The sequence below is a fragment of the Lissotriton helveticus genome, chromosome 1_1 (genome assembly GCF_964261635.1).
Source record: "Lissotriton helveticus chromosome 1_1, aLisHel1.1, whole genome shotgun sequence".
NCBI lineage: Eukaryota > Metazoa > Chordata > Amphibia > Caudata > Salamandridae > Lissotriton > Lissotriton helveticus.
The window spans coordinates 1,519,844,243-1,519,869,373 of NC_136057.1; the positions used below are offsets into that span (position 1 = coordinate 1,519,844,243).

The 25,131-nt window shown below is 47.1% G+C and overlaps 1 protein-coding gene across 3 annotated transcripts in view; it reads right to left on the reverse strand.

Moving 5' to 3' along the window:
* IMP3 (IMP U3 small nucleolar ribonucleoprotein 3) overlaps positions 1-25,131 on the reverse strand; it is a 174,052-nt gene that overhangs the window by 101,621 nt on the left and 47,300 nt on the right. For all 3 annotated transcript variants that reach the window (XM_078687033.1, XM_078687025.1, XM_078687016.1), the window contains exon 2: positions 1,321-1,428. In XM_078687033.1, coding sequence (XP_078543159.1) covers positions 1,321-1,428 — 108 coding nt within the window. The remainder of the gene's footprint in view (positions 1-1,320; positions 1,429-25,131) is intronic.

The following is a 25,131-nucleotide window of genomic DNA, read 5'->3' on the forward strand; positions in this document are numbered from 1 at the left end:
GCCTGACCAGTTCATCCATATCGCATTCCCCTGCGACTGTGGGTGAGGGAACCTGGCGGCAAAGAGTTGGCATTTTGCGTTCTCCTTTGTGGCAAACAGGTCTATCTCCGGATGACCCCACTGCCGGAAGTACGGGTGGAGGACAGATGGGTGTAACTCCCACTCGTGCATTTGATGGCTGTACCTGCTGAGCAGATCCGCCATCTGGTTGTCCTTTCCTGGGAGGTGTTCTGCCATGAGGAAAATGTTCCTCTGAATGGCCCACTTCCACATGCTCTGAGCCAGATGAGACAGCTGTGGCGAGTGGGTGCCTCCCTGCTTTTGAATGTAGTACATCGCGGTCATGTTGTCCGTCCGGACTAGCACGACTTTGTTGCACAGATGTACAATGAAGGACTTGAGCGCCATGAAGATTGCCATCAGTTCCAGATAGTTGATGTGCATCTTCTGTTGCTGCGTCGTCCATAGTCCCTGCACTGTGTAAGTGAGCACATGAGCTCCCCATCCCTGGAGAGATGCGTCCGTTGTCAGGACAATCTGCGGCACAGGCTCTTGGAACAGTCGGCCCTTGCAAAGGTTGTGTGGAGTCCACCAATGCAGAGAGTCGTATGCCCGACTGGTAACCAACACTAGGTCTGTCAATTTGGAGTAATTCCGTTCAGTAGTTTCGGCTGTAGCCTTGTACAAAGTTTCCTATGGGAAGATTATTTCTTCACTCTTATTATTTGAATTTCTCAAAAACTACTGAACGGATTCACACCATTTAAAAATAAGGTCGCTTTCTGAACTAAGTTCTACCTTTCTGCCAAATTTGGGGTAATTCTGTTCAGCAGTTCGGGCTATAGCTCGTCGCAAAATTTCCTATGGAAATGAACATGGAGAAAACGAGTTTTGAGACCCCCTTTTTTCTCAGCCCCCGCTGAACGAATCACCCCCAAACTTTCAGGTTAGGGGCTGACCTGGATAGACTTTTTTGGAAGAATTTCAGAAAGATTCGTCAAACGACGGCAAAGTTATTAGCAAGTCAAAAAAGAAATTCCTATGGAAACTAGGTTCTAACTATAACTACCTACTGGCAACCGATAGATAGATAGATAGATAGATAGATAGATAGATAGATAGATAGATAGATCACTTGTGAGTTACTGGCCACTTAATGATTGTCACTGTATGCTTCAAACCTGACTGACAACAAGAACTTCTCCATCATTTTGGTTTCCTTAAAACACAATGCATATATTGATCCCAAAAAAGTACATTGACAAAATAGGATTAATGCCCCTTGTGAGTGTGGTATGCAAAATCTACACCATTACTTACAATTTCTCTAGAAGGCGTGCAGTGCTCTGCACCCGAAATGTGTCCTTCTCATCCAGGTCTCTGATCTTTTGGGCCAATTCTCGGACATTCCTGCTAAGCTTGTTGTACCTGGAAACAAGAGCATCATAAGGATCAGTGGAGCATATGTTTAAGAAGATGAGTGTCAAGTAGACTTTGAAACAACAAATTAGATTAGTCTGTCAGGCAAGACATTAACCCCTTGGGTGCGGAGGATGTGCTGGACACGTCCTCAGCACCAGTGCTCATGTGCTGAGGATGTCTAGTATGTCCTAGCCCCCCACCCACCTGGCACTACCCCAGTGGGCCCCGTAATACATACCCACACCAGGGATGGCAGAGGAAGGGCTTACAGGGCCAACCATGACCGCTCCCCTGACGATCTGATAACATCCGTGTGCGCACGGTGCGCAAACATCATACAAAAAAGCCGGGAACGCGCTGGAAGCCATTTGCTTCTTCCAGGAAAACAAGGTAGGTTTCCCCTCCTGGGATTATCGGGAGCACAGACACACTGAGGGAAAGGAGAGAGTTTTTTGCCGGATATACTTTCAAACACACTAGCTACCAGGGATACATTTATTTACATGGCGGGGAGCTGCCCCTTGGGCAAGGGACGTTCCCTATTATTATTATTAACCTTAGAAAGCTATCCAAGTGGTAGCTGTGGAGATCAGCCTTCAGGCTTAGTCTTGAAGGAGTGTGAAGCAGCTTGTTTTACCAGATTGCAATCTTATAGTATAGATTAAATAAAAAAAGAACCACACAAAGTATTTATAAAAATATGTATTTATTATATAACACTATCTGGTACGTTACAATATCACACGGAGAAAGACACAAAGCAAACAATACTAAAGCACAGAAATCACAGTAAATAGCACTAATACACAGTGGGCCCTGGGGGGACAGACCATATACTAAGAAAGTGGTAAAAGAACCACGACTCGAGTCAAGACAATGTCAAGAGGAAGTAGAATTGCTGGGGAACCACAGAACCACCCAAGGTAAGTAGATGGGGAACCCACAGAGAGTGTGTGCAGTGTATGAACACGACAGCGTGCTCCGTACAAGTCTACGTGCAAGTCACAGTTGGATTTTTAAAGATTAGGGACCCTTCCCAGTGGACCCTGAAGAAACCCTGTGGCAGATAGAAAGTTGGAGAACCAACCCTACTGTGGTACCAAAGTTACCTATCCCAGGAAAGGCAGGTGCATAGGTGTGAAGTGGCGTCAGAAACCCAATGGAGGACTTCAGGAAAGGGCCAGTGCTGTTAGAGGAGAAAGTGTCCAGAGGAATCCAAACTTCTTGAAGAGGAGTACCTGAAAGCAGAGGGGACAGTATCTATGTCACTCAGAGGTGAGCAGAAGACTCAGAAGAAGGATGCCCTCCGATGTCGGAAGCTTCAGGAAAGAGGACGGTGACCATGACTCTGCAGCTGCAAGGACCAGGCGATGAGCACGACGATCAGGACCCGGATACAAGCTGTCCCACGAAGGATGTCGAGTGCTGAAGGGTCGGTGTCCGGCGGGAGCACCAAAAAGGCCTTGGTAAATGCAACCTATGCAGGAAGTCAAGAAGGTGCATTGTTGGGACCAGCCATGTCCAGAAGACTCACCACAAGCAGGGGAGTCAGGGCAGGCCCCGAGCAATCAGGGGAGCACAAGGTTAACAAAGGTGACCCTCCATTGGGCCCATAGGCCGGAGGCACTGGAGTTGCAAGAGGACCTCAAGCAGCTCACCAAAAGATGCAGGCCACGATGCACACAATGGGGTGTGGCTGAAGATTCTGGTTACTGGCGGTGCTCGAGGTTGGGGCTACTTGGAACCAAAAGATCTTCTTGCAAAGATGTCAACAAGCCTTTGCAACTGCATAGGGGGATGCAGTACTTAGGGGTTCAGTTACTGCAACCCCACGAGGCCCAAGTACCTCAAACGTGGTGAGAGGGTAGAGCAGCCCTCGGGAGATGGGGAAAACCACCAACTGTGTTGCAAAGCCCACAAAGTCAAGAGGAGCGCAGGATCTGCAGAATGGTCGACTTGGTTGTGGTGCCTGCAAATGCAGGGGAGTGAATCCTTCACTCTAAGGGAGAGTACTTCGATAGTCCTGGATGCTTCACTGGCCATGGAAGGTTCCTGTAAAATGCACAGGCGATGCGGCAGACTGGAAGGGAGACAAAGTAAGGCCCAAACATAGTCCAGAGTGCCCAGATGGTAGTACTGCAGTGGTTCAATTCTGAATCTTATCCCACAACAAATCAAGAGACTAAGTAGCCTAAGGAAAGGGTTGGGAAGATTCAGGGGACCCTCCCAGGGGAGGGTCTGGACAGGGGGAGGTTACTCCCATGTCCTTTGTCTAGTTTTGTGCCAGAGCGGGAGCCAAGGGATCCAAGGGCTGGTTTGAATTGGACTATGCACAGGGACACCAAATGTGCCCCTCATGCAGACTTTCAGGCGCTGGCAAGTGCACCCACCCAGCCCCAATACATTAAATCCTGTCTGGGAGTTGGTCACACTTACCAGTCACAGGATGCCTATTGTTCTACCTACCTTCCCCTGCTCGAGCTTGGCTCAGCAGCAGAAGGAGGGCAGAAATGTGTATCTGGTCGGCAGCAACCATTTTATGCTGTCCGGGACTAGAAGGCTGGTACCTGGTAACACTGAGAGCCTAACGGGGGGGCTCTTCCAGTGCTTGGAATCATACCTCCCAAACCGTGTACGGTGTGGGATACGATTCCAACATGTTTAACACCAAACATGATAGGATTCATTGAAGCCATTTTCGAGATGGTCATCACGCGATTCCGCGGTGCCCCCTCTTTACAGTATATGGCTGCTTCACTGACAACCCGGGAGAATGGACTCCGTAGGCTGCAGGAGTGTCCTGCTCATGCAGGGGCACTCTCTCACTTAGAACCAAACACCCTGCCTTCAGTATTGTAAAGGCCTGCTAGAGGGGTGACATAGGTTTTAAGTGCAGTGACCCTTAGATATAGTAAAACTATATATTTAGTAAGTGGTGCATGCACAGACTTAGACAGGCTGCAATGGCAGGCCTGTAGTTCCATTCTTAACGGTCTCTCATGGGTGGCATAATACCTGCTTCAGCCCATGAAGGCCTCTGGGGTACCTATGCCCTGGGTAAATGGGAACCATATACTAGGGACTGACAAGGGTACCCCAGTACCAATCTGGGAAGTAGCCAAGTAGTGAACACAACAATTTAGGGATAAAGCAGATAAACTGGGGTCCTGATTAGCAGGATCCCACTTAAACTAGTTAAAAACAGCATCACATTAACAAAAAGTGGGGGGTAACCACAGGAAGCAGATCCTACTTTCCTACAATCAGGTTTTGGTTGTTTTCCGACCCAGCCTTGGGCAGATCAGCCATTTTTAGGCTGATCTAGAAAAACACGAGACACCAGGTAATAGGTATGTGTGAGAGAACTGGAGTTTTGCTACCAGTCTGCGTGTACTGGAACTTGGCTGGCATTGTGTGTGGCTGGTGGTGTGTGTGTACTGGTGTTTGGCCAGGGAAAGCGTCACTCCCCTCTAGGGTATCTTGCCTTTGCTTTGTGCCCCCTTCTGGGGCAGATCAGAAGATAGTCAAGCTGATCTGCCACCAAAAGCAGACTTCATAGTGTTTATAAGGAGAGCAGTTTTATGTCTCGTCATCATTTGCATTTGTGATCTTAATGTTTTATTTCTTCTTTTTATTCGAATGCAAAGCTTTTGATTTCTTTGGTGGAGATTCCTGCTTGTGATTTCGGCACTAGTACATCTGTAGATTGTTTAGTTGCATGTGTCTGGTAAGGAAATGTTTTGTAATATTTATTTCAAATTATTTTTATTGCCCTGTTTGAATGTTTTTTTAACAGTTGTAATAATTGTAGCATATTTAGCTTACGATTTCTTTTTTTCAAATTCATGTTTGGATTTGTGCAAGCTCTATATTGTGCTATCTTGTGTCTATATTATTTTTCCTTTCTAGTGCGATATCACTGGTGCTTGCAGTGTCTGTGCAGAATAGGTGTAGTTGATTGTCCGCAGCAAGTGAGATGTATGTATCTTTTTAGAGTATTAAGTTCAGTGTGTGAATCATATTGATAGCTTTTCTAGGAAAATTATATGTCAATAGTTCTTTCTACTCTTTGATACAGCTGGGTAGAGTTCTAATTTGAAACTGTTGTTTAGTGCTGTCTTGTTTGCTGTGTTAGTTTCATAAGTATGCATTGTGGCAGCACACAAGCTGACTGCCCAGCAGGTTGTAGGTTTGCTTTTTTGAATAGGACTCTGAACATGGCTCTAAGATTCACTCTGTATCTGAGGCAGAGGAACAAGTTTAAGATTCTAGCAGTGGATTTCCCATTCAAGGGGAATCATTTGATGGTGAATCCACTACTAGTGCTGATGAAGTGTCTCTTTTAGAGGAGTACAGTGGTATGCCGGCAGTGCAGCAAGAGCAAGCTTGTGAGATATTTCAATATGCGGAGGGGGTTGAAATGACTAATACAGCGTTTTTAGTTTGGTATAAGGTATACTCTTTTATTTCCAATATTTTTATACTAAAGTCTTTTAATAGTCTCTCTTTGTTTCAGTCTTCTTTCAGGGTCTTTGGCATCAGTCCCTTGGGCGGAGTCCTCCAGGCCAGCGTTCTCCCTCGGAGAAAAGAAAGGCTCAGGTAAGTTTCTCTATCTTTCATTTTCTGAACGATTAATAGTGAAGGGAGTGGAGAGTTCACCAGTCCAAAAAAAAAGGTAAAACCCGGGTGTAAGTGATGATAAATAAAAAGAAGGCAGAAAGTATGTGCTCGAGTGGAGGAAAGCCAGAGGGAGCAATCACACGGTAAAGGCATTCAGTGGGGGAAGGAAAAAGGGAAATCAAGCAGATACTTCGGCTTCTTTGGAGTGGATTGCAGGGCCGAGTGGAGCTGGTACCGGCGCAGTGCTTCATTCGTATCCATGATACAGTAAGGCTCGGCGAAAAGCGGCAAAATGTTAAAAATACACGTGTGCTGTTAGATAAATGCAATTTTTGCCGCCTGGGCAACTTGGATTTTGATTTAGAACTGTTTGGCAACATTGTTGTTAGATGTCAGCGTATAAACTTCTGTGTTACAGTATTACAGCATATTTATGAATCAAAAACACTTTCCCCTCTTTTTTGGAAAATAGCTGTTGCAAGAAGGACTATTTTCTGGCACTGTCCTGATTACTGGATTCTGGACGAGCTCTTTGGGATTTGTGCTAGCCGCTTTTGCTGCCCCATACCTGTGTTGGTCGTCCTGCTGGATCGGGACACGCTCCTTGAAACCGGGATTGCGCATTGCCTGCTGCCTCGCTGCTCCCGCGGACCGCCGACTGCCGGGGCACTACAACCCCAAGAAGGCAGTGCGGTCTCGCGTGAGGGGCCGCGTGAGCCAGTGCCACCCCTCATAAACAGCATGGAGCCACCGCGGCGCGGCCTGTTTGAGCCTGTTCGAGGACGGACGGGATGGGACCATCTCCTTTCATTTGCAACCTATTGCCAAGGTTAGTGCCTATACACTTTGGCTGACTGTGCAGACTGATTTTTTTCTTTTCTTCTTTTACAAGACCAACTGTACCTGACCAGAGGAGCAATTGCCCCAAACAAACTTTGTAATGGCTTCCTCCAAGGTGGGAAAGGGAAGAAAGTCTATCCCTGGTGGGTCAATTGTAGGAACCCTGGACCAATTTCTCACTAGGGCATCTTCTATGCTGGCACACGAAATAGAAATAACGGAAAGGACGTTATCTATGGATCCCGCCTTTGACAAACGGTCGTCCTTGGGGTGTCTGGCAAAGGCTCTATAGCCAAACCGGCAGGAAAATAATGTCACTGCTTCCTTGGGCGACCATGGCGAGGGCCGCCATCAAGTACAAATAGAAAGCAGACCCTCTGATTCCCCAGCTAGCGTGGATGTTGCACCTATTGCCCAATGTGCTTCCGTTCAAAATCATGACCCTCAGGGCCCATCCACATTGAGACTGCAAACTCGATCTGCTAGCAGCTCAAAAACGGGAGCCAAAGCTGCTGCTATAGTCCCTAAAAGGAAGTATGGAGGAGCCCCCATAAATAACAGGAAAGCAAAAATCCAGAAATGTAAAAACACGGGGGAAGGACAATTATCTACAATACTAATAGCCCAGTTATAAGCCTGCCGAATGATGAGGCACCTACGCTTCCACCAACCCCTGATGCTGTGCGCCTTACGGAGTTTGGAGAAGACTTTTGGGCTAAAATGGAAGACATTTTCACCAAGTCATGTCTCCCTCTCCATGACAGACTTAATGCCATGGAAAGTAGACTTTTGCGCCTTGAACAACTGTTTGCAGCTGCTCACGGGGAGGAGGAAGGTTTACGAGTAATTGTTGGTAATGACACTATTGAGAGGCAGACAAGGTTTGAGATTGTAGCTCCTCACCACCCTGTTCTTTCCGAAATGGACAATCTAGCTGACTTATCCCCCCCCAAATGTTTTGCCCAGTGATCACTTAGTTCAACCCAGTGTCAGTACTGTGAATAATAACCCAGTAATGAGTGGAGTTAACGCGAATGAGGGGGGTAGAGGGACAGAAAATGTACATCTTCCACCTAGCAGCAGTATAATTCGTGGTGTTCCAGTATTAGAACAAAACTGTTTAGACCTCCCTCCCGAGTCTGTACCGTATGTAATAGTCCTCGCAGGGGTTCCAGCTTTGATTCAGGGTAAAAGGGAGGACTATGGTGTCCTTAAAAACAAATGTATCCATTGGCTGAACTCCAACAGGCCACTCCCCTCATACGTATCCAGTGAAATTCTTTTTGCTCGACGTGTGGACTGGGTGGGGCCTCGTGTTAAAAATATATGGGGAGACTGTTGTAATTAATTTTAGGAACAGTCGGTGGTGGATTACATCTGCAATTGGGTCCTAGCATGTCCAGGAACACAAATCCAATCTCTCCCCCGAACGTATTTTTATCCTGCCTCCCCCAGAGATTCTAGAGGCGGAACACTCTGGGTCCTGGGGTGCAGGCTGAGCAAGCTGCTCGGAAGGGAGCAAACATTTACACCTTTAGAGGTGATTTGCTTCCACTGAGCAATAGATATAGCGTTCTAGACCAGATAGACTGACGGCTAAAGAGTTGCCTGTCCCAATTCACCCAAATTGATGCGCAGGGCCTTTCCGTAGCCAGAGAAGGCATAGAGTTAAATGTTTGTTCCACCAATCCACCCAGTCCTCAGGGAAGTGGGTTAGCGAGGGAGGCTACTAGGTGCTCGGGCAGGGGGGGCAGTGGGGGCAGTGGGTCTAACCTGGTTGGTGTAGTGCCTGGAGATTCTTTACTAACTATTCAGGAGGATGTAAGTTGTGCTGCTTCCCCGTTGGAAGAGGGAAGGATCCACGATAGGGTGTTACAGGTGATCCAGTGGGATTGGGAAGTTGATCGATGCCCCGCTCGTTCGGGATGATAGCCATAATATTGCACAGAAGGAAACTGTAGGGAGGGAGCTCAATGAAACCATCAAAATCCTCTGCTGGAATGTGGCTGGGATCAAAAACAAACTTTAGTGTCCAAACTGGGGAGTGTTCGTGGAGAACTGTGATCTCTGTTTATTTCAGGAGACGTGGGCAATGGAGGATATTCAGAGGAGAGGGTTCTCTACCTACAGCATACCGGCAATAACGAAGGGCAGGGGTAGACCCTCGGGGGGGGGGGGGGGGGAGTAAGCATCTGGGTGGGTATTCCCCTGGGTGCTAATGCAGTGCAGATTCCAACTAGTTCTCCCGATGTGCAGTGTGTCCTCCTAACACTTCCAGAACATAGACAAACTGCTCTAATAAACATCTATTCACAGTCTACCCAGAGTGGGAAGGAGTCTGGAGCTACTGACCAACTTAGGCAGTTCATTTCAACCCTTGACCCAGCAGTCACTAATAGTGGGTGGCGACTTTAACTGCCAGTTTGAGCCCCTCTCCGACGTAAGTATAGATGGCCCAGACGAAGAGGATCAATACTGGTATATCCCGGAACCCCAGATTCCGGTAGTCAGAGTATGGACGCCGTTGGTGCTCCAAATGAACTCTCTCCCGCTTGTGGCCTCTCTTAGGGCCTGCAATGGGAGGACAAAATCGGATAGACCTGGCCGAATGACTTTTAATAGAGGAGGGCATAACCCCATCCTGGACTATATCTTGGTGGAATCCAGAGCATGGGACATGATCATGGATTTCCAGATTTATTCTAGGAAAGACAGTGACCATAACCCTCTTGTTATGACGCTCAACCCAGGGAGTCTGGGGCTGTCTAACCCAGCTTCTGAGCCCAACTCAATAGACCCTCCGCTCTTGCTAACCAACAACAGGCGGAGAGTCAAATGGCCACACATTCAAGGTTCCCCAAAAAAACTTGCTAATATATACCAAAGGGTCTTGCCCTATTTGATAGACATGGGCGAGGTCAGGGGTAACTGCCCCATATGCAGGACTAGAGGATAAGCCTCTGGAAATACACAAACAGTTAATTTTGGAACTTTCTGATGAGTTTCAGCAAGAAGGAAGTAAAAAGGTAAAACCATTCTCGGCCCATCCATGGTACAATGCTAAATGAAGGAAAGCAAAAAAAGACTTGATACTTGCGGTAAAAACCAAGGATAAGACAAGGATAAAGCAAAGTCGGCTTATGCATAAGCGGGTCATACAAAAAGAAAAGAAAGAGTGGGAGGCTGATGATTGGGAAGATCTCAGAATTGCACTTGTGTCCAAAGACTCAAAATCGTTTTGGTCAATTGTTAGTTGTGGGAGCAGAGAGGGCAAAATGGCAACTGAACCAAACATAGCTGTGGCAGTCTGGGAAGCACATTTTGGAGCCCTGTATGCCCACTCGAGCAATGAAGGCCCGTAATCCCCCCCTCAGGCCTCCTCCACGAGGATCGACTGGAGGGGGTCTGGGAGATCACCTCCATGGAGGTAGAAGCTGCTATTTCAAAATTAGTTCCTAACAAGGCGCCCGGTTTGGATAAGCTACCAGGGGACTTATTCCGGTCCGAACCAAAAATATGGGCTCCATATCTACGTGTTCTTTTCAACGCCATATTAAAAGGCATGGACCCCCCGGATACTTGGCGCGGTGCCGAAATAGTTCCCATCTACAAAAAAGGCTGTCCTCTCAAACCGTCTAATTACAGGCCCATCAGCCGGATAGATGTCACCCAAAAATTGATGGGACGGATTATTCTAGATAGAGTACAGAGTTGGATGGAGGAAAATGAGATTCTAAACCCTTACCAGGCTGGTTTTAGGATGAGTACATCGACTGTGGACCAGATATTTAGACTCCAGGTCTTATACTGGAAAACGGTGATTGTGGAGGGTGGCAGCCTCTAAATGATTTTCGTTGACCTGCGTTCAGCATTTGACCTGGTCCCCAGGGATGAATTGTGGTGTGTACTACTAGAACTTGGGCTACCTCTATATCTCTTGAATGTGCTGTCAAGGCTCCATACTAGTACCTACGTGCAAGTCAGGTGCGGGAAGCACGGCGAATTGTCAGCCCGCTTCCCTGTGAACCAGGGGGTACGCCAGGGGTGTGTCCTGGCCCCCACCTTGTTCAGCTTGTACATCAATGGCCTTATCAACCACCTCCTTGGAGCAAAGGATATCGATGCCCCGAGGTTAGTTACAGGTAGGGTGCCCGCTTTGATGTTCGCGGACAACACTTTGTTGTTGTCCAAGACATCAGCTGGCATCCAACGAACCTTGGATGGTTTTGCCGACTTCTGTGCAACTAGGGGCCTGGAGATAAACCTAGATAAAACTAAGTTTATGATTTTCAACCCCCCAGGCAGACACGCCCGAACCCCCTTCTGGGTGGAACCCCATTGAAGCGAGTTAAGACCTTCGAGTATTTGGGCATCACTCTGGGAGAACATTTGGATTGGGACACCCAGCTAGCCAAGACTGCACTCAAGTTAACTAAAGTAGTGGGGGGGATTCAGAAACTCCACAGATAGTCTGAGTTCAAGCCTGCTGCTCCTGTGATTGAAATTTATAATTTACAGGCCAGATCGGCGGCTTTGTACGGGGCCGAATTGTGGGGGCAGCAAATATCCACTAACCTTGCGAAGGTGGAACATGTATTTTTGAGGAATTTATTGGGTCTCCCAGTGAGTACGCCACTTGTACCCCTTCGCATGGATTTAGGGCTACTCCCCATTGAGGAGGTAATGGCACTGCGCCCGTTACTGTATTGGAGAAGATTATGGTCCGTGCCCGAACTTGTTTGTTATAAAAATGAATTCCGGGAAATTTGGGATGTATTGAAAAGTAAGAAAATCTCGTGGTTATCCCATATTAAGGCAACTAGTACCAAGATTGGCCTACCGGAACTCTGGGATACTCCTGATGTAGCCTGCCCAGCGCTAGCTAAGGCTGATTTGGCTTGTCATTTTAGGGACCACAATCTAGCATCCCTCCATGCGAGTTCAGAAAGGGGGAGACTGACCATTGAGTTCATCCAAGTTAAAGTAGACTATAACAAGCATTTACAATGCAACGGTTTTGCCTTTGGAAAAGTTAGAGTTATTGGCATTGTAAATGACAACATTTGTATTTATGTGTTAGTTTTGAAAACAGATAAATAAATGGCATTGTCATTTACATTGCCAATAGCTTAATCTCTCGCAAATGTGAGACCTATTGGACCCTACGGACGAGCTCAGCAGACAGCAATTACTACCACACACACACACCCAGAGCCACACACACACACCCAGAGCCTCACACACACACACACCCAGAGCCAGCCACACACACCCAGAGCCAGCCACACACACCCAGAGCCACACACACCCAGAGTCACACACACCCAGAGTCACACACACACACACACACAGAGCCACACACACACACCCAGAGCCACACACACACACACCCACACACTCAGAGCCACACACACATACCCACTCTCAAAACCACCACAACTCAACATATGTAAAAATATAAATTAGGCCGAATTCACACAAAAAAATTAAATGTCAAAATGTTAAAAGTGATGCAACATGTGATGGCCAGTGCCATTAGCTTGTTTATAGTGACATTGCGCATGCTCCTGGAGTTTTGGAAAGTGCAGCTTCCACCAGGTGGCACCTACTCAACAGTCCGCCCACTACATCCGATAAAGAAATTAAAATAGACCCAAGGAATTATATGGCAAATAAAATGGCTTCTACCATTCCTTCAAAGGACATCAATCTAAATAAACATATGATTTACTTCAATTACCCCTTCCAAACAGAAAACGCCAATTTTACACTAAAACTACACTTTGCCCTTATAAAGCATTAATATATGTATATGCAGAGCTTCACTTTGCGTTTTTCATCTTAAGACTTGTTCAAACTCTGACCCACGCATCTTTCTAACACCAATGTACCCTAAACTTTTGGAGATGTGGCTTCCAGGGTGAGGTGCTGGCACCACCATTTGTATTAGGATTGGCCTTTCACTCCCTATCCACCATCAACGTCATACATTAGTCTACATCAGAGCTGGGTCATTGGGTGCCACATGACATCATTGTTGACTACTTCAAAAACATTGAACTGTTACCCCACCATGTTCAGTATTCCAAAGAAGAGAAGATTTAAACATGAATCCCAATGTTACGATCAACAATGCTTAATGAATATTTAAATAGTTTTAGACAATTCGATAAAAAGGTGAGTGGTGTTACTCTTTAACAAAACACTTCTTAAACTAAGGGTTTAAAAACAAGCATTTACAATGCAACGGTCTCGCCTTTGCAAAAGTTAGAGCTATTGGCACTGTAAATGACAAATTTTTTGTTTATGCGTTGGTTTTGAATACCGATAAATAAATGGCATTGTCATTTACAATGCCAATAGCTTAATCTCTCGGAAATGCGAGACCTATTGCATTTGCAATGCAATAGGTTGCGTATTTACGCGAGTTTGAGCTATTGACATTGCAAATAAATGTGTTTTATTTATGTTTCAAAAACCAAAACATATATTAAAATGTCTCTCGCACTGCTGTCTCTCCCTAGAACACACATATGCTGTCTCTCACACTGATGTCTCTCTCACCCACATTGCTGTTTCTCACACACTGCTGTCTTTCTTACACACAATGCTGTCTCTCATACACACTGCTGTCTCTCACATTGCAGGTGTGGGTTTCCAGCTCATATCTAGAGGGTGGGCGCTGCAGCGTTTATGTGTATTTTTCTTTTTTTTTTTTACATACTCCCCAGAGCATTAGTGGTAGCTTCAGAAGCTTTTGTTTTGGGGGGAGAGATGTTGGGGGTCAGATCTCAGCCTAAAGCCCGACCCCTCTTCATGACCTTGTGCCCTCATGCCTCATTAACACAATTGGCTTATGATTTTGCCCCTTTATAGACATATTTTCTTTAAGATCCTCCCCCCAACCCCCTCCCTCCATTGTGAAATGTATCTGCAAGTTGGCATTCCTGGGCAGTAATTTTGTGGCAGTCAATGTATCACAGCAAAAATGTAGCGTAAAATTCATTCAGAGTATTAGTAAAGTGTGAGTAGTAGAGTGAGTAGTAGAGAGTTGTAGAGTACTAGAGTGAGTAGTAATGAGTATAGTTAGCAGTAGACTGGGAGTAGAGAGTAGTAGAGTGAGTAGTAGAGAGTGAGTAATAGAGTGAGTAGTGAGTACTATATCAAAGCACTGGTTTATTTAAAAGAGGGGTCTCCAACATTTTCTGTAGTAAGAGCTACTTATATTTAATGAAAATCATCAGAAGTTACTAATATAGTGTTATAGTGACCACATTAGACGGTTACATTAATGGAAACCATATTCATGAAATCCCACAGTGTACATCTCAGTTCATCAGACAGGGATGCCAGCAGTATTGTGAACTAGTAATACAGATTGCAATGGCTCCGTGACCCTGCCTGTGAGGGCAGGTTCAGTAGCCCTAAGGGTAATCCGGGGTTACTGGACCTCCGTTAGTACCACATTTCTGAATGGTTAGCATGTCCCAGGATGCCCTGAAGCACAACTCTAAAGCACTTGACTCTCAAGGTGAAGATGGCAGAGGAGTTTCTAAGGCTCTGTTATGAAGGTAATGAAGGTTGGAAACTGAGATTTTAATAACACTCAATAAATCAATGCCCTATCAGAGCTTTTAGTTTAAAAAAAAAAAACAGCGTTAATACACACAGCTAAATACTGCTGGTAAAATTAGAAATGTATATGCGGAATATATAGTTGGTAAATGAATATGCAAAAAAGTAAACAAGCTCCTCTTGGTGGCCATTAAGCTAGAACAGATTTACTGTCGCAAATGTCTTGTTTACAACTTCTGTGCAGTAGATTTTTTTTTCTAAATAAATGTATAAGTTGATTGATCAGGCTGCTTTTCAAGCTCTGCCATTCGCGTCTCTACCCGCTTTCCTCTGTCACAGATTGACCCCCATTTTATGGGGTCTTAGATTAATTTTCTCCATTTCCAGCACTGGATAAAACACATCGTATTTAAAGGTGCAGTGGTGACGTTCCACTATTAGTAAGAGCCCTGCGCTAAGAAAGGATTCAAGAAATTCCTGGGCACCGTCTTCCAAACCTTCCAACTGTGCAGCTCGGTTCTGATCAAGCAGTACACCAGAGTTGTGCTGATTCTGTGGATCATCATAATTTATTTTTACAATACACAAATTAGCATATTATCTTCCTCCACAAATGCCTCTTCCCAACCGTGCATACATCATCTCAACTGTAAAGCTCTGGGTAGATGTGTTTGAAAACTCAGCCATGGCAGGACCGAGGGGGTAGAGGTGGCGCTATGTACGGAGCGGCCAGGTATAGAAGCGAATCAATTTGCGGTGATCCTCGCAGGCGATTTGGTAATCTCGGAGTGCCACAGACCGGTGTGTGGGTTAGAGTGATACACGGAGGATTGAGAGGAGGGGGGTTCGATGTGGAGTTGGAATGGTGCATGGGAGTTGGTTGAGGTGCACGCGAGTTGGAGCAGTGGGGGGCTGCTGAGGGAGCCTCGGCTCGGGAGTGGTGTATTGGGTGGCCGGATGCAGGAGCGAAGGGGCCCTGGGTTGGGAACTGCCGACGTTGGAGCGGGGGAATCATGTTTAGATCTTGGCGTATGATCCTGGGCAGATTATTAATCACCCGGACCCGGCGTGAAGGGTAGGCGTAGCAGGCTCCGGCACAGGCATTTGGAACCCAAATACATTGGATTCATGCCCGATGCCAGTTCCGCCGGGTACTGTTGACACCCCTTTATCCTAACCCTTAGGTAGGAACAGTGTCAGACAGGTAGTACCACTAATGTGCCATGTTTAAACTGATACTTATGAATAGATCATGTTTAAGTAGATTGTAGGTTTTATATAGGTCCTGAAGAATCGCAGTTAATGAACTAGATGCGAGAAACATGTCGACCACACACTTTTTGCACCTGTAGCCTTGGTTTACTCTGGGAAACTATAGCTCCCACGGGTACCGGCTATCCTTGTTTTTACTTGTAGCAGGGGACCACCAGAATAAAATTGTTTCCGGTACCTTGAGCCACATTTTACCCTCACCCACACTATCTACTCTCTCCTGGCCCCTCACCCGCACTTCACCATAAGGCAGTTGGATAAAAGATCTCCGACAAAGAGCCCCTCTTTGAGGTGAGCCCGTTGGGCATTGCACCGCCTGCCCAACGAGGAGCATTGCCTATGATGAAGCATGACACTCGCAAGGGTGTGTGAGGCCATTATATCCAACAAATTGGATACCCAGGGGTGGTCGTCCACTTGAGCACCAGCCCCTCTCTAGTGACCGTCACTTCCCTCCCTTTCCCCACCCCTCTCTCCCCCCTCCCCCCCTTCCTCCCGTTCCTCCCGTTATCCTTTTAGGAACAGCCCAGTCACTTCCTTGCTGTCTCAGATTATTAATCACTCACAGTATCGAAAAAGAGAAATTCGGTCTGGGGTGACGCAACCGGGGGTGGAGAGGGCATAAGGGCGCTGCAAGGTCTGAGGCAGGGGAGCGGCGAGGTGCGTGGGGGCCCTCGTTGAGGGGTTTTAGGGAAGGGCAGCAAAGGGTCGGATTACAAGGTAAGGCAGGGAAGCAGGCTCCGCATGGTGAGGTTTTGGCAGATAAGAATGGACTGGGTGTTTTAGAGTAATTTGGGTGTGCCCGGCAGCTTATCACCTTTTTGTGGTTACGGAATCCGGTGCAACACCAGCAAGAAAATCAGAATGTACCATCGGCGTGGGCTAAGAGGTCTGACCAGAAACCCCACCACTATGTCTATATAGGGATGCATTTTTATCACAGTCCTTGGGAAATCAGTGACGCTGGTGATCTAATTAAAGCTGCCCCTAGTCTACACCTAAAAAAATACAACAAACAGCCAGCAGTACACACTAGGGGTGCCGGTCGCACAAACTCTGCGCCATCCGCGAACACACCAACCTTCAGGGTCGAAGGTCACTTGTCATCAGCAGTCTATGGCACACACAGGGCTGATCTTTGTGTTTCGAACCCACCCAGCATAGCGCTGACATGTCGCGAAGTGTGACTTTGTAACAGCTGCTATCAGATGACATCACATGGACCTGGACCCTGAACAGAGGGCTCCAGACTTCGATGACGTCACAAGTCATAGCAGCTTCAAAGTCGGATGACATCACGATGCCTGGCAGCTCGCTCCAGAGTCCGATGACGTCACGAGTCATAACGGCTCCAGAGTGGGATGACGTCACGGGGCATAGCGGCTGCAGGGTCGGATGACGTAAAGAGTCATGAAGACATGATGGTATTCACCAGTGACTCTGCACGGTGGCCAGTGTCAGGGTCACCCGCACAGCTCTTCACAGCCGCAGGGGAGTGTCCTGGTCAGTACCACCAGCAGCTGATGTGGGATTGGCGCTTCGAGGTGCTACAGCTGTCAGGGCGCTGCTTTCATCTCTTGACAGACGTCTTTGCCCCCTCCTCAGCAGCAAGGGGGTCTCAGACACACCAGCAGCCCGCCTGCTGCCCCAGCAGGGCTGCACACACGCCGGGGTGCTGCTAGTGCTTCACACGCCAAGAGGTCGACGCTTCGAGGCGCTACAGCTGAAGCTGCCCCTAATCTACACCTAAAGAAATACAACAAAAAACAGCCAGAGGTACACACTAGGGGTGCCGGTCGCCCAAACTCTGCGCCATCCGCGCACACCAACCTCCAGGGTCGAAGGTCACTTGTCATCAGCAAATGTCTTTGTGAACTGGTGGTTTCTGTCGTCAGTCTATCCAACACGGTTTAATTAAAGTGTATTCATTGAACCTTACTGTTCGTGCGTGATTACCTCAGGCACCAAAAGGGCACGGAGTTAATTAAAGTATCTTTGAAGTGCCGTCTAAGTTCCAACCCTTAAATGCCTAACAATAAGTTTTCTCGGACTTAACTACAGAAAAATATGACATCAGTGCCTGCAGCTGTCTCAACAAAAACAACTCCACAAAGGGGGCCAATGTTAGTGCGCAAGAGATTAACATAAAGCTGTACTTGTACCCTTGATTTACACAGCGCAGCAATTCCACTTCCATCTAGCACTAAAGCTGTACTTCCACACTTACTTTATTTTACGCTGCAATTCCGGCTCAATGTAATAGGAAAGCTACACGTCTCTCACTACTTCAAGCTCGGCGCATTTTTATCAGGAAATCGTGGCTTCCCGACGTCACGGTTACAGATTTATCATTCGGACAACATTTCCAATCGCTTCTGGGAGTGGCAGAGCGAGACGGAGGAGAGCTGCGGCAGAGGGAGGGGGGGAGACTCCGGGAGCGAGCCGCGGGGGGGGGGGGGGCTGCGGGGGAGAGCGTGACCGGAACACGGGGGTCTTCAGAGGGGACCGGGAGGCTCATCTACAGGGTCGATGCCGCCCCCGGCAGGGATCTGCCCACAGGCACTTAATTGATCCCGGCGACGCTGCTGTTTTCGAGTCACCCCGCTGGCAGCTTCCGCTTAATTGTCTTCACCAATCCTCGGCGTCTCTTTCGTGTTTCGGCTGAGATACAGCCACATATTCACTCGCAATCGCCTCACGGGAAATGACAGCGCGAGGGGGGGCGGGAACAAAGACACGGACAGCGGGAGGGGGGACGGACAGCGGGAGGGGGGGGCAGGAACGGAGAGCGGGACATCACGCAACCCACCCCTGAAAACGCCATTTTGGAAGTGTGGCGAAAACAAAGCTTTAAAAAAAAAAAAAAAAACACCGCCCACCGCCGCATGACGAGTGCAAAGGGGTGGGATGAGTAAAAATCGCGGGAACGCCCACGAATCTGCTCGGGGAATGAGTGACGCATCTCTGTTCCAATGGCTAGCCTCCATTTATGGAGCTAGCCAATGGGACAGAGGCGGAACGAAGCCCCATACTTGTTTACAAAAGTTTTTCGCCTACGCGATACTGCTTGCGCAGTAAACGCCAGGCGAAACCTAAAAAAAATTACAAAAATGGGATAAATTACCATGTACAAAAGAGATGGGAGTGAAAAGTTTCCCTTTGCTTCATTTCTCTGCAAAATTATAGGTACTTGAAAAAAATTCCACGGAAATAAAGCAAATATAAGAAGTACGCTAACGTCACTGCCACCTTCTCCCGGCTTGGGGCTGACAGGCCTAGAAACAGATGCTGGAGTTTGCAACACCCACTTTGTGCGCCTCCTGCCTCTTTGTTCGAGGCACTGGAACCCCACCCCCCACAAAAAAAGCAAGACATTTAAAAGCAGCCACCACCAGCCTCAGCGTTTACTTTGGCTCGAGACCCGTTTGCTGGGCCTTTTGAGCCCCCTCCCCCGCCTCCGGCTCCCAATAGCACACGATAGGCGCAGGAGCCTATGACGAGTGTTGGTAAACCCTGCAAGGGATGGACCCCCTTCAGACACAAAGCCAGCCCATGTGCAGCCTAAAAGAGGGCAGAGGCGGTGTCCGTACCTCGCCGAAAACCAAGCATCAGTTCTCAAACTTCAAGAATCATTTAACCGTAACGTACCCCCCCAAAAAAAGTGATAAATTTGAACTTAGTAGACTCAATTATGAAGAGCACCCCCATACCAACTAAAGGCGCTGCAGACCAGCCCCACCGACACCTATCCAACGCATGAGGGCCGACTGAACTTGAATGGACGTCGGAGAAGTAAATGCAGATAGATTCCTTAGTTCAGCTCAAGGACTACTCATGAATTGCAGCCCAAATGCAACTCTCACCCCACCCCCCCGTCTAAACTACTGCTTGAAGAGATTTAAAACAAAATAAGTCACACACGCCAGAAACAATAATGAGTACAAATATAAATATATTGCATAGAAACACCTCTCAATCATAAGCCGTAGCCCCTTCACGTAAAACACACCCATGAAATGCCGCCCTCCCAGACTGTGTACTACCAATTTTGAAATACACTTATGGACAGAATGCGCGCGTCCACCCATCAAAGACTATCACGTGCGACCACCTCAGTTAATTAATTTAAACTCCCCACTGCATCTCACGCGGTCCACTGCAGGTCACAAGAACTTCTCAGCATCACACTGGCTCCCGCCGTGGGCGAGCCGGAGGGAGAAGGCACGGACAACAGGAGGGAGGGAGGGGGATAAACAAGGCACAACAACGGCACAATAACTCCTCGGTGAGAGGAAGGGTGTGGGGGGCGGGACTTAAAAAGACACGGAAACGCCACCGAATCGCGTCTTGACGGGGAAAGAGTGATTGACAACCATCTCTTCCAAAGGCTAGCCTCCATTTATGGAGCTAGCCAATGGAAAAGAGAGGCGGGACAAAGCTCCGTACTGTAGATCAAAAGATTTCGCCTGCGCGAGCACTGCTGCGCAGTGCTACGGCCAGGCGAAACCTAAAAAGGAAGAATTTTTAGATCTGATCTACCCTTCATTAGCAAGAAAACTATACATGCAATTTAGGTTGGGTACTCTTCCTTTAAGGGTGTTCACTTGCAAATGGGACAGTAATAAGAGCACTGACTGCCCAGCCTGTGAATATCACTTGGAAAATGAAACTCACGTCCTTTTTTTCTGTCCGGCATATCAAGCAGTACGCAAATGTTGGGTGATACAAATCAGCAGAAATCTAGGCTTTCACCAGTGCGTTCAAGCATGTAGGTTCCCCAAGTATGACACGCACCCTCCTATCATCTTTGCTGTCTCGCGCTTTTTGTATGGAATGTGGCATAGACATAGGAAACTTATTGATGGAGCAATCGGGCAGTAGTTTTTAGTTTTAAACTGTAATGAAATATTTTGATAAAGAATTAAATTGTTTAATCCGGTTTTATGTCAACGGATGGAGTTCTAGTTTTAATTCCCCAAATATGTGTATTTTTATGATGAGACTGAATTTGTATTTTGCACTGGTATTTATTATTTTAATTCCTGTCATGTATGTATTTTTACTATGCACTTTCATGGTCCGTTGTGACCGAAATAAAGTTATCGAATGGAATGGAAATCAAACAAACGCTTTTCCCTCCTTCCCCCTCAACCCAATACCCCTCTCCCTTGGGCTCCCCGTCCCTTGTGACCGCTTTCTGTCTTCCCCCGAAGATGTTTTGTAGCCGCCCACGCACCTGGAAGAGTCACGACCCTCCGGGGTTGTGGCGGGACGTTTCCGCTTCTCTCAAAACCAGTGGGGCTCCATCTTCAGCTTCATTTCGCGGTGCACCCGCTCTTCTCTCCATTCCGACGTCCTCCTTCACGACGAGGGAGCCTCTTCTTTGAAACACGCTCTTCCTCCTTGAGGTACGTGTTCTGGCGTCTTTCTTCTTCCTCCTTCCTCAATCCGTGGCTCCTCCCTTCCTCTTGTCAGTCTTCCGCCCGGATCATGTGACTCCCCACGTGGGTTGGCTCAGCGCTCTCCTTAAAGGGCCTAGGCCCGCTCTCACTGCAATCCGATGTGGACAAAGGAATTTCGGCCACCAGACTCCATGCAGGCTGTAATGAGGTACTGAAATTCTAAACCTGTTTCATAAAAGTCGTATCATGACGATTTTGGTAACATCAGACCGAAAATGGCGAGTGTGAGGTGTACGAGTATTTGTCATATTCGAGTGACGAGATCACCATGTAATCAGGGATTCCGCTCTGAACCCTCGGGTTCCATTTCGTGTACGGCAGCCATTTTGAGGTTGCCCTCACATAGGCCGATGACAGTGGCCGAACGAGTCTCCAAGCACACGTACACTTTAGCTGACTTCAGAATGACCTGAGCGAGCGACCCTCTTGCCTGAAGCCAAACTTGTTAAGCCAGTTCCTTTCCCAGTAGCTGATCAAGATTACTGATCAAGACACCAGCAAACCTTTTATTGCGCACAACTAGGTCTTATCTTGCTCACACCTGCCTCTGCTACTTTCTTTATGGTCCGTTTACGATGGGGATGTGCCCGTTTTTATGGTGGGTTCGATCGACCTATCTGATGAAGAAGGTTACGTTTGACCAATAATTGGTTGTGGGCTGGGCAAACTGAAAAATGGGCTTGTCATCATGATTCTGCGTTTTTTTTCGTGAAAACATGTGAATGGTCAACTGTAAATAGGGAATGTTTGCCTGAAGCATAATATTTGGTATAAAAAGGAATGATTAGCTTTGTAAAGTTGAGCAGTCTCCTGAGAACATACACCGTGTTGTACTTCTAGGATATCTGTTACTGGCTGCAGCTAATAAAATTGATCTTTGACGTCACCAAGAAGTACCCGTGTCTCTGTACTCTAAGACAGGTGGACCCGGAGACTAGGGCGTTTCCCCTGGCGCCGCTGGGTCTTAAATAACCCGGTTCTTCAGTAAGTAAAGATGGGGAGAAATATAAGACGGGAAGGAGTCTTGACAGTCCGTCTCGTGCATATCCGCATCTCAGGGAGGGGTTTCCTGACATAGCTTTACTGCAGTTAGTCGCTGTAAGGCTATCAATTGGAAGTGCTGATCTCTGGGTTGCCCTCAACATTGGGCAGCTTGTTTTGCCCGTCTTAAGTGGTGTAGAGTAAATACAGAGAAAATTTGACACATCAATTTCTTCCAAACGATTATTGATCGTGTTTTTGGATGATATTGTTGAGCACACTAATTTTAACTTAAGACCCACTCCAGAACTACCAGGTAGAATCGCACAAATCTCCATGAGACAGAGCATTTCTGGGGTATAACTTTACTGATGGAATTTGTGGTTCTGAAAATTCTGGACTCATATAATAATTCTGGACTTTGGTATCAAAAGACCGAGAATGACGAGTACACCATGTACAAGCATTTTCAGCCTATTCGAGTGAGGATTTCACCTCGAAATCACCATTATCGTTCAGAACCCTCAGCTTCCATTTTATGTATGGCAGCCATTTTGTGAGTTGCCCTTTACATAGGCTTATAATCCAGCTGAATTCGATCCCAAAAGGACACGTACACCTTAATCGACTTTCCTATGACCTGTGCAAGTTGGAACCATTGCCCCAGGCCGAACTCGTTAGGGCAGTTCTTAAGTGGTGTAGAGTAAATACAGAGAAAATTTGACACATCAATTTCTTCCAAACGATTATTGATCGTGTTTTTGGATGATATTGTTGAGCACACTAATTTTAACTTAAGACCCACTCCAGAACTACCAGGTAGAATCGCACAAATCTCCATGAGACAGAGCATTTCTGGGGTATAACTTTACTGATGGAATTTGTGGTTCTGAAAATTCTGGACTCTCATAATAATTCTGGACTTTGGTATCAAAAGACCGAGAATGACGAGTACACCATGTACAAGCATTTTCAGCCTATTCGAGTGAGGATTTCACCTCGAAATCACCATTATCGTTCAGAACCCTCAGCTTCCATTTTATGTATGGCAGCCATTTTGTGAGTTGCCCTTTACATAGGCTTATAATCCAGCTGAATTCGATCCCAAAAGGACACGTACACCTTAATCGACTTTCCTATGACCTGTGCAAGTTGGAACCATTGCCCCAGGCCGAACTCGTTAGGGCAGTTCCCCTCTCAGTGGCCAAACAAGATAGCATCAAGGCTCAACAAGCCATAAAACCATTTTCAGCGCACACACCTGCCGTATCTTGCTCGCATCTGTCTCTGCTCTTTTTGCTTCACTTGCTTTATGGTGGGGAGGTGCCCGTTTTTATTAGGGGTCCACCGATATCTGATGAAATGTTGGGCCTTGCCGGGTGATTTGTTGTAGGCAGCACGAAGTGAAATATGGACATGTCATCATGACTCTGCTTTTTTTTTGTATTTAAAATATGTCAATGATCTACTGTAAAACCAAGAATGTTTGCCTGAAGCTTAAAATTCTGTATAAGAAGAGAAGCCTGACTTTGTAAAATCGAGCAGTCTCCTGAGAATATACTTCCAGTGTGTTGTACTTCTAGGACACTTGTTACCTTGGTTGCAGCCAATAAAATCGATCCTTGACTTCACCTAGAAGACTCAGTTTCTGTGGTCTGAATCAGGAAGAACCCGAGGTCTCTGGGTGTACCCTGACACCGCTGGGTCACCGGTTCTGTGCCGGTTCTTAAAAACCCAGTACCTCAGCTGGCGCCCAACGTTTGGGGCGATTCCAGTGGTACCAGCCCAGCCAGAGGTTCGTGAGGAGCTTCGTGTGAAAATTCCGGAGGACGGCCAACCACCTCATCGACCCCTGCATGTCGACGTGGTCCGAAGGTCTTTGCTGCGAGGTTCCCCGCTTCCCAACGGCTACAGAGGACTGCTGCCCTGGCTATCGCCCTGATTTGGACCCTTGAAGTTTGGTAGAGCGAAACACTAAGACGAGTCTTCTGGTGACGTCATCGATCTCAGTTAAGTATAAGTGGAGCGTCTCCCAGTCCTTAGTTGGCTTTGATTTGGAGCTTGCAAGCGCCAAAGCCGAAGGACTCGTGTATTCACGAGAAATATCGTAATCGATAATCCTTTGAAGTTTGGAGCTAGACTAGAGAGCGAAGATGCCTAGTCTTAGACTTGGAAATTTGTTTTGTCTTGGTTGTAATAATAGGGAGTCCCGATTGGAGGACTCATGTCCGGTTCCTCCGGTTGGGACTCCAACTTACGAATTATATGTCAAACACGGAGTAGGCCCCATCACATACAATGAAGTGTGGATCAAATACACCAGAAAAGATGGTGTTTTAAAATGGCCCCAATATGGTAGCTTTGATACCGAAATCTTAGATAACCTTGAAGTTAAACTGTTCAAAAAGAAAGCCCGGCCGGCGATGTTCGACTCCTTCCGCCTATGGCGTAAGGAGGCCAAACAGAAGGAAATCAAATTAGCTAAGAAAAATAAGAGAGAAGGGGGACTTTCAGTAATGCAAGCTGCTATGCAGTTTAAAGACAATGAAGAAGAGCAGATGAGTGAGCAGTTGCACAGGCAACGTAAAATGGCAATGGATAAATGCTATCCAGTTTTGCCGTCTCTTCAGCAAGAGGCAGCAAAAGAGCGTGAAAAAGATCCATTAATGTCGCATTTATTAAGTTCGCCACCCCCTATGCCACGGCACCCCCGGAATCTTTAGTTGTGCAACCTGTGCCTCCTGTTCCTCCGCAGCACCTACCAGCTGTTCTCCAGCTGACTCCTGTCTCTATGGTGCAGCCTCCTCCAGGCCCACCAACCACATCTGCTTCACCTGTGCTTTCTACGATTTTGCCTAGTGTACTTTCTACTTCTCCTAATGCTCCCTCTACGATTTTGCCTAGTGCTCCTTCTATTTCTCCTGATGCCTCCTCTGCTATTGTCTCTGCCCCTGCCCTA